At 39.9% G+C, this 10,113-nt stretch overlaps 1 protein-coding gene across 1 annotated transcript in view; it reads right to left on the bottom strand.

Annotated features, from left to right (window-relative positions):
* Positions 1-583: 583 nt before the first annotated feature.
* PIK3R4 (phosphoinositide-3-kinase regulatory subunit 4) overlaps positions 584-10,113 on the bottom strand; it is a 31,207-nt gene continuing 21,677 nt past the window's right edge. The window contains exons 16-19 of the mRNA XM_063452176.1: positions 7,874-7,974; positions 4,380-4,468; positions 3,524-3,635; positions 584-1,241 (exon numbers count right to left, since the gene is read on the bottom strand). Coding sequence (XP_063308246.1) covers positions 1,071-1,241; positions 3,524-3,635; positions 4,380-4,468; positions 7,874-7,974 — 473 coding nt within the window. The 3' untranslated portion in view covers positions 584-1,070. The remainder of the gene's footprint in view (positions 1,242-3,523; positions 3,636-4,379; positions 4,469-7,873; positions 7,975-10,113) is intronic.

The raw sequence follows: 10,113 nt of genomic DNA, 5'->3' as shown, positions 1-10,113 counted from the left end.
GTACTGTTGTACTCCTGAGACATTGCTGAATACAAATAGGTGTGTATTTTACTGCAGTAAAATCTAACAGTATTATGACATTCACAGTTAAAATGTCATGCAGAACTTGAAAAACTTGAAAACAAAATTCTTAATTTCTCACACATTTTTAGATTTTGTTCACATACAGTTATGTTTATTATAGATAAACAAATTGCAGGTTTTGTTTACGTTTTGTTCACAACTTGTACAATTGACCCTTAAGGGGCTAAATTGTTTCTTTATATTTATTGTTGTGGTATGATAAAACACTGGGGCAAAATACATCCTCAAGATAAAGTTCTGAGAAAGGATATGGTTTTAAATAAATGGTGGTAAGGTTAGTAAACACTGACTGGCAATACGGTGGTGGAGAAAATTAAAATTTATGTAAATAGGTTTATCGTTATGGTATTATGGTTGTAAGCCCCTTTAAGCTTTGAATAAACACCACGGCCTAAGTCACTGAACTGTAAATTAACTGTGTCTGTGTTTATTTTGTGGCCTAAGTTATTTTTGCAAAATATTGCTTACTATATATAAAAACATTAAAAGGCAGAGTCCATTTGGTATACAGGTAGTTATTTATTAGTAGTATATAGGAACATTAGTGCAAAACACATGCCTTACCTTCGCTTCCAGTCTTGTAAACAAGCTTTCAAAATAGAGTTTTAAATATAACGCCTTCTCAGCACTTTGTGTGCAAATGAAAAAAGGCCAGACTTATTTCTTTCATCTTTACATTACAGACATGGAAAGAAAACACTTATTTTTATATAAAAAAATTAAATAACCTGGATTTTGTGAGATGTATGTGTAATACTATAGGCAGCATTTATATTCAGACCAATTCTGTGAAAAAGAGACATATAAAAAATCTTCTTTCAAAATACAACATGATGTATTGGATGCAACACCCCTTCCTTCTACAGCCGCCTGCTGCCATCTTGTGGACAGCACAGGAAATAGAGTGCATTGCACAAAAGGGATTCGGCTGCAGTCAAGGCCTAGTTACTTCATGATGCTTGTAAAGTTCCAGTATGACAGGACTCTTACTTCCATACTTTCACAATTCCATCCCTAGAAGACGTTACTATAAACCCTTGTGTGGTTTGAAAAGTGGCTATGTCTGTAATAATATCATGATGTCCAGCTGGCAATGATTCAGGTCCTTTTCGTGGTGTCTCTTCACTGGGACCAGCTGTGTGTTTACTTTGGATTTCCTGTATGTTAAATGCATGCAATAAAAGAAAAACAAACAAAAATTAAACGATAATAAGCTCACCTGGGAATTTCACTTTTAAACAAGCAGCCAAGGCATGATAACACTGAATGTTTTAAAGTCATAGTTAAAAGAAAACAGTAATGGCTTACCTGGCCCTCCACAGTCTCATTAAAGAGGTGGGTGTTACACTTCTGTATCACCAACTTCCAGGCAGCTCCTCCTCTGTTCTTTGCTAATATGCCCTGCTTGGAGACACTTCGCAAGCAGGGCAAACCTCTTTCATGACGCCAACAAGCTGGCTTTAATGTCAGCATGCCACCGACTGAACAGCGTAATGTCATATCACTTCATTCCTATACTCCCTAGCTGGCGCTAGTAGCGCCGGCTAGGGAGTTACCACAGAAACCATTATTCATGGTCTTCCAAGGAATTGAGAGGGAGATGGAAGAAAAAAATTATAATTTTAAATAGGTTTTTCTCCAAAACTATACATCTGCTAGCAAAATTGCTAGCATAATGTATAGATAGAATTTAAGCTCTTTCGAAATAGCTAAAGTTGTATACTTGATGGCAGTTTGCTTTTAAAAAAAACATTCACCGAAATGAAAAATATACCACTTCTTATATATTACACACACACACACACACACCATATATATGCATATCCAAGATGTAAATTCCAAAATGAATTTAAATGCTAACACCTGCATTTATCCATTCCTGTTATAAAAATAAAATTAAAAAAACAACACACCCAGTAATGAATGATTGTACTAGAGTGCCCAGCAGAGCGAATGCAAAGAAGGGCAAACAACACTTTTACATTGATATATCCTATCCACATGTTTGTATGCTGGTTTAGAAAACACCTTTTTTTCTTACATAGCTTTTTGGTCAGGTGTAAAAGCTAGGGTCTTAAAGAATCTGTGCCAAGTAATGGGCAGTTATTGCACCCTTTTGTGGTTCTTCAGAGTGGCATTGGCTTAGTCACACATTACTGGAAGCCCAATTACCCATAAATTCTGCCTAACCAACCTAGAAGTAAGAGGGAGGGAAAAAAAAACGCAAAAAATGTGTTTTGTATCCTTGATGTGATTAGATATAGTCAGTAGGTAATTGTGCTTCCAGTGGACTTAAAACATTGCATTATATTTAGGGACATTGAATATCTATTATAACCTGCTGCAGGACATTTACAATTTCAGAGCATCTGCATGCATTTCCTATAAAGAGAGACACAGAATAATGCTGGCACAGGTACTTTCACACACAAAGATACTCACATAGACAGAGGAACCAAAACACAGGCACACACACACGTAGATACATAGGCACCCATACTTTAAATTTAGTTTTCCCTCATTTCTTCTTTCCTTTTTCAGGGATGGAGGGGGGCTATGTGCTCACGCTCGTGTCTAGTGTTAGGGGAGCAGGAGAGCTGTGAATCGTGCAGCACAACCTTCCCTCATGCTATACATGAAATAGGTAGCCAGTGCTGGAGTACATCACATCTTGGCGCACAAGTTCAGCCTCAATGCTATTATGCAGTGGGTGGGGTTATTGATAGTAACTAAAGCCATCACTCATAAAGTGCAGTATGGCTGCAGTATCAGTGTGATGGGCAGTCACTATGCCTGGCAACCAAAGATGCGAGTATGAGAGCTGCTATACTGTGTCTACGACACCAGCTGGACCCTAAAAAGAATGGGGCTCACAGTTGGCACACCACTTACCAAGTCTAAAAGGGAGACGTGTATACATGCAGACCTTGTTGAAAATTACATCTAACACAAGCCTCATGACGTTCAAACAGTGTAGTCATCGCACGTAAAAACAAATCCACTCAGACAATATGAATGCAGAGAAACAAGTTGGTTAACCCATCAGGATGAGCAGACAATTTAAACTTCACTAAACTAGTATAATATTATTTATGTAATGTTGTATACATTGTTATTAATATGCAACTATTACTCAATAGATACAAACATATTTGCAAAATTTTCAGTGCACATTACTATTTCACTGCTATAATAATTTTACTGTGCGATATAAAAAAAAAAACATTATATAGCATACCGAGGTGTTCTCACAATACATATATTTCAGAACAACAAATATAATCAGAGACAACAATTGATTAATACCTCTAATGGCCTTGCCCAACACCTATTAAAATGCATGTGTACTTACCCACACCAAATTATTTTTCTAATATGTGGTAATACATAATTGCATTATAAATTACATAAAACAGCACAAGATAGGAATATCTCTCACCTGAACAACTTCAGTTCCTTCAATTATCTTACTAACGTAAGACACAGGCGGTAAACTGTTAGTACTGCCTGCAATAATGTAGGATCTCTTCGGACAGGCCAAATTCCAAAATCTGTAATTCAGAAGCACATTATTAGACACATAGAGAACATATATGGCACTCTTCATCAAGTTTACAAATGTAAACTCCAAAAATAACACATGTTCCTTTACAATAGCACATTCCCCAACCTGGAATTTGAGCATGCACTAGAGGACGTGACTACACTGTCATGAGCTCAAGAGAATACAAAAGAGAGAGAAAATAGTATCCTTGGATCATCTGTTCTGGAGCTTAGTAAAAAAGAATAGGTAGGACATACACATACATAGTCTTGAACAACAGCCCTTGCACAAAAGGGGAGCCCACACTATAAAAGGGATCTGCCCATCCTCCCTTACATATCTGGGAATCAAAATTACTCCCTCCTTAGCGGGCATTGTAAAACAAAACTACACCCCCTTAATTCAGCTGTGCAAAAACGATGCTCAAAGGTGGAAACCTGCAAATCTGCCACAAAAACAAAAATATAGAAACCCAGGAAACGCTACCAGGTTCGTAGACCATAGATTTTCATAATGAATTTTGATCAACAAAAATTTGGAGAATAAAAAAAATAAAAAAAAAACTACTCATGTGGTGTAAAATCCACCTGGTGAAAGATGTCTATGCATCATGTGAGGCCTACAGAAGTCACAAAATAAGAAGGTTCTTTTTGCCAGTCCTTTTATGCCAGTGTGAAAAAAGAGCCAACATAGTCTTCAGAGGCAAGATAAAACATACATAAAAATGAATCATACATAATGTATTAGTTACCTGAGTTTCATATCAGACCCTGCAGTCAGTAGTATGGGGTTTCCATCAGCTGGACTGCAGTAAATACCATTAACACTATGAGGAGAACCCTGCCAAACAAGAAAATGGTGATATTTTTACATAAACTGACAAATCACATGAACTATAACACAAATATACCAAGAATAGAGATGTAAGATTGATAGCATGTCAATATATAACAATAAGGAATACGTCACATGTTGTTCTTGCATGTGTGGTACTTGTTTGTCTACAAAATATATGGTAGCCAAGTACTTCTATCAAATATATCCATAAATAGAATAAGGGGTTGCAGAACTGAAATGAAGCATTCTTTCCATTCTAATAGAGATTCAATACGCTAGACATTATACCATCTTTCAATGTTTGCAGTCAAACAACAGGACAAATCTGCCCATCTTGCAAACTCCGATTTTAGATACAAGGCTATAATATGAGGTCTGTCCAGATAGTATCCAGCCATGTAATATGATATATAGAGACATTTATTAAAGAAGATACAAGAAAAATTGTACATAGGACAATGACGCATCAGTCCCCTTCAAAGTAGGCACCTTGGGATCTCACACAGTTCTCCCAGCATCTCTTCCACTGATCAAAACACTGCAAAATTATGTGTTGGAATCACCATCAGCTGCCTCGTCATATTTACCTGACTATCATTGACAATCTGAAATCTCTTCCCTTTCAAAGGTGATTTTAGTTTTGGAAAAGCCAGAAGTCACAAAGCGCAAAATCTTTCAACAAATTCTCGACCATCATTGCATCATACCCGAAAGTCTTCTGAATCATCCAAATAGTTTCAGAGGAGGAATGTTCAAGTTTCAAGTTCAATGCAAATTTGATGCAGATTGGTTGCTCTACCTGCTCAGTCAGTTAGAATGCAATGGCCACACAGTACACTTGCTCACTCAACGGCGTCTATGCTCCCACTGACTAGTATAGTGAAGTCGTCATTGTTCACGCAAGCATTCTAGTCCACTCTCCTTGGCTGTCAGGGTACATTGATGTCTCGCACACTATTCTTATTATGTTAACAATGGTTGGACTTTTTCCGGACTCATATATGGCATTTTCATATGACCACAATGAAAATGCATAGAGTCCAATTAGGAGGAATAATGACAATTGTGGAGTGCAATATGACGTTCAGAATTAATACTAAAGTTAAAGGATAATTCCAAGCACCATGATTACTTCAGTCATTTTAAGTACAAGGAAAGGTTAAAGGAACTTAACATGTATAGGTGGGAGGAAAGACGAGACAGTGGGGATATGATAGAAACATTTAAATACATAAAGGGAATCAACACAGTAAAGGAGATTATATTTCAAAGAAGAAAAACTACCACAAAAAGAGGACATAGTCTTAAATTAGAGGGGCAAAGGTTTAAAAATAATATCAGGAAGTATTACCGTATTTTTCGCTCCATAAGACGCACCTAGTTTTTAGAGGAAGAAACCCAGAAAAAAAATATTCTGAACAAACTGTCCCATAGTGTTTCTTACTATGGGACAGTTTGTACAGAATATTTTTTTTCTCCCCTGTCCCATAGTGTCCCCCCCTCCCATAGTCTTCTCCTCTCCCCCATTGTCTTCACTCACCCCCTCCCCATAGACTTCACTCACCCCCTCCCCATAGACTTCATCTCCCCCCCCTCCCCATAGTCTTCACTCACCCCCTCCCCATAGACTTCATCTCCCCCCCCTCCCCATAGTCTTCACTCACCCCCTCCCCATAGACTTCATCTCCCCCCCCCTCCCCATAGACTTCATCTCCCCCCCCCTCCCCATAGACTTCATCTCCCCCCCCCTCCCCATAGACTTCATCTCCCCCCCTCCCCATAGACTTCATCTCCCCCCCCCTCCCCATAGACTTCATCTCCCCCCCCTCCCCATAGACTTCATCTCCCCCCCCTCCCCATAGACTTCATCTCCCCCCCCTCCCCATAGACTTCATCTCCCCCCCCTCCCCATAGACTTCATCTCCCCCCCCCTCCCCATAGACTTCATCTCCCCCCCTCCCCATAGTCTTCACTCACCCCCTCCCCATAGTCTTCACTCACCCCCTCCCCATAGACTTCATCTCCCCCCCTCCCCATAGTCTTCTCTCCCCCCCTCCCCATAGACTTCATCTCCCCCCCTCCCCATAGACTTCATCTCCCCCCTCCCCATAGACTTCATCTCCCCCCCCTCCCCATAGACTTCATCTCCCCCCCCTCCCCATAGACTTCATCTCCCCCCCTCCCCATAGACTTCATCTCCCCCCCCTCCCCATAGACTTCATCTCCCCCCCCTCCCCATAGACTTCATCTCCCCCCCTCCCCATAGACTTCATCTCCCCCCCCTTCCTATAGACTTCATCTCCCCCCCCTCCCCATAGACTTCATCTCCCCCCCCTCCCCATAGACTTCATCTCCCCCCCCTCCCCATAGACTTCATCTCCCCCCCCTCCCCATAGACTTCATCTCCCCCCCCTCCCCATAGACTTCTCTCCCATACTGTCCCCCTCCCCTTGTCCCATAATTACTTACCTGTCTTGCAGCGTTGGCCGGCAGCACAGGGCGCACCGCGGTAGTGGAACTTGAATTTCATGTTCCGGTTTCCGGCCGGACTGAAAGGAAGTGCGCACTCAGCTTGTGCACACTTCCTTTCAGTCCCGCCGGAAACCGGAACATGAAATTCAAGTTCCACTACCGCGGTGCGCCCTGTGCTGCCGGCCAACGCTGCAAGACAGGTAAGTAAAGCTTCATATTCGCTCCATAAGACGCACAGACATTTCCCCTCACTTTTGAGGGGAAAAAAAGTGCGTCTTATGGAGCGAAAAATACGGTACTTTACTGAGAGGGTAGTGGATGCATGGAATAGCCTTCCAGTTGAAGTGGTAGAGGTTAACACAGTAAAGGAGTTTAAGCATGCATGGGATAGGCATAAGGCTATCCTAACTATAAGATAAGGCCAGGGACTATTGAAAGTATTTCAAAAATTGGGCAGACTAGATGGGCCGAATGGTTCTTATCTGCCGTCACATTCTAGGTTTCTAAGTAGTCATGGTGTCTGAAATCTGTATGTGCAGCATTTTGCTATGAAATGTTGTACATAAAGAGTTGAACCCCTTTGAAGCTGTAGGTGTACTACACCTCAGGTAGTGTTAGCCAGCATGGAACAAGTTCCATGTAGGTTAGTGTCAATTCTGTGCATATTTGTGCGACCGGTTGTTCTCAGCAAATGAATTGGAAGCAGGGCACTCTAGCAAACCAGTTTATCCCATAAACGGGGAATGGCACCAGTGTACTCCTAACATCATAACCGCTGCCTGCTGTAGTTACTTTAGTAACCCATAAAGTCACAAGATCATAAGCTAAATTATATTAAGCTGTGCATGGATGTTGATCTGTTTTACAAATGTTATTAGCAACAGAACACTACAAATATCCTGCCAGTGATGTGCTCCTATTAAGGAAAATACATACCTGCCTTTCTGAGAGTGGAGGAGCATTACTAGCCCATAAAGTGAAACGTCGGTCTCCTGTCTCCATATCCCACATGGACACTTCATTGTTGCCTTCAACAGCTGGAAGTGAAACAAGACATGAATCATATGTTGTTACTGGTTCATACACAGTACATGTATACATACACAGTGTTATGAGGTTCGCAATAATGTTAAAATAAAAAAGTGGTGTGTGTGTCTCTTTGATCTGTATCATGGTAAACCTTTCCACAAAACCAAAAATAAACAAACCGTCTCCTGTAATACCAAACCTTTTTTTTTTCTTTTTTTTGACACACTGCGTGCCAAATGCACTCTCTATATAAAATACTATTGTTTATTTTATAGTAACCCTCCCCCCCCCCCCCCAGCCCCCCCACCCCAATCTAAAAATGAAGAGTTAAACTGACCTGGAATCCAGTGTCAGGCAAAGCTCCCACTGCTTTTACGCCCCATATAAAGTCAGCGGTGCCTGGTGGTGGTCCAATATAATGCATCGCACAGAGAGACATTTGATTGGATTTTTCACCGGCTCAGAGCACGTGTCTAAGCCACGTGTGCCGAGGGTGAAACTAGCGCCCAGCATAAAAGTGCTAATACCACAGTACAGTACAGACTCCTACTACGCTGACCACTTCTAAAGATAAAAGTGGTGGTTGTAAACCTTTAATGCCTCACGTATAAGATCCCAGGGATAGCTCCTAAAAACAAAAGCAAATAAGCTTGGTTTCTCTAGACCCAACAATAACGGAGGAAAACCTCACAATCTGGCTTCCCCTTTCCACAAATAAATTTGTTTCATAAGCTTATTACCGAACATATAGCACAAGTGTTTCAATCTACTTACTGCTTTCTGGGGGAGCACTATTTTGTTTTAATAAAACACAAATGTTTTTTATAATACACTTGAAACAAAATTGCTAATATGTTTGAAAAAAAAAAATTGGCATATTATCCTGCTAAGAGCAATCTGACAGCATCAGCATGCAGACTCCGGATCACAGAGTTATTTACTCAAATGAGAACTTCTGAGAATTCAAAGTGAATTCTATGAGAATTTCTAATTTTAGGTCAAAAGAGACAAATTAGAAAAAAAAATATTCCAGTCAATTCTTTTTTTTAGTTTGGCTATTGTTAGCCTTACATTTCACTTTGAAGTCGCAGCAATTTTCACTTAACCCTGAATGTCACTTCTAACAATGACAGACATCATTCACACATAATGGACTTATTTTTTTAATGTGTTTTACATCATAACAAATTTATAAATAACACCACCATCCTTGAAATATTTATTTTAAAAATATATATTTAAATCTGTAGATAAATACTTTTTCTGTTTGTACAGCTGCATCCCTGGGCTGTCTATCAGCCAGCTGGAATACGCTTTTCCTGGTTGGCAACATTAGTTTTCTGCAACATTTATTTTGGTGTCAGCACACACTGTATCCTAACCCCTAATTACTGGGCGATCTACACACACAGTGCCAAAGCTTCTCTATCTTCCTGATTAAAATAAAACAAACATAAAAAAAAAGTAATAACATAAATTGTTGAACTCTGGTCTACCTATAAATATAGTATTGAATATTTAAAATACAAAAACAGGCCACTCAGTTGGGAGTGTGTCATATTCAAAACAAGAAGTTGTTTTCCCTGCTAGACTACAACTCTTGGAAATGCTCAGTGAGATTCAGGCTGTGGCTGGTGGGAGTTAAAATATGTCTGATGTAGGAAAACGGCAATCAACTTCACCCAGTGGTTGGCTAAGTTTGATAAGAATTTCAGTTCACCACAGCTTTATATAAAAGTCAATTCACCAATTTATATGGGGGGGGGGAGAGGAGTAATAGGAACAGGACTAAAACAGCCCTACAGTTTAAATTTATTTTTAGTTCTTTCTTTCTCAATAAAAACAAGTGAAGTTTTGCCTGAAAGCATTTAAATGAACACTCCAGTTTGCTGAAGTGCTTTAGGTGTCTGTGAGTATGTCATTTTTGACAGCTCGTAAAAGTGACAATTCCAAAAGAAATCTGCACTTTTATATAACTTTGCCGAAATTCCATTACTCCTATCAATCACAAAGCACGCCTTCCTTAAAGAGGCACTATAGTCACCAGGACAACTACAGCTTATTGTGTTTGTTCTGGTGAGTATACTCATTCCCTTCAGGCTTTTAACAGTAAAAAATGGCTTTTCAGAGAAAATGCAGTGTTTACA

This window comes from Pelobates fuscus, chromosome 4 (assembly GCF_036172605.1).
Source record: "Pelobates fuscus isolate aPelFus1 chromosome 4, aPelFus1.pri, whole genome shotgun sequence".
Taxonomy (NCBI): Eukaryota; Metazoa; Chordata; class Amphibia; order Anura; family Pelobatidae; genus Pelobates; species Pelobates fuscus.
The sequence above is the reverse complement of the archived record's forward strand: the minus strand, read 5'-3'. Positions and strand labels throughout refer to the sequence as shown.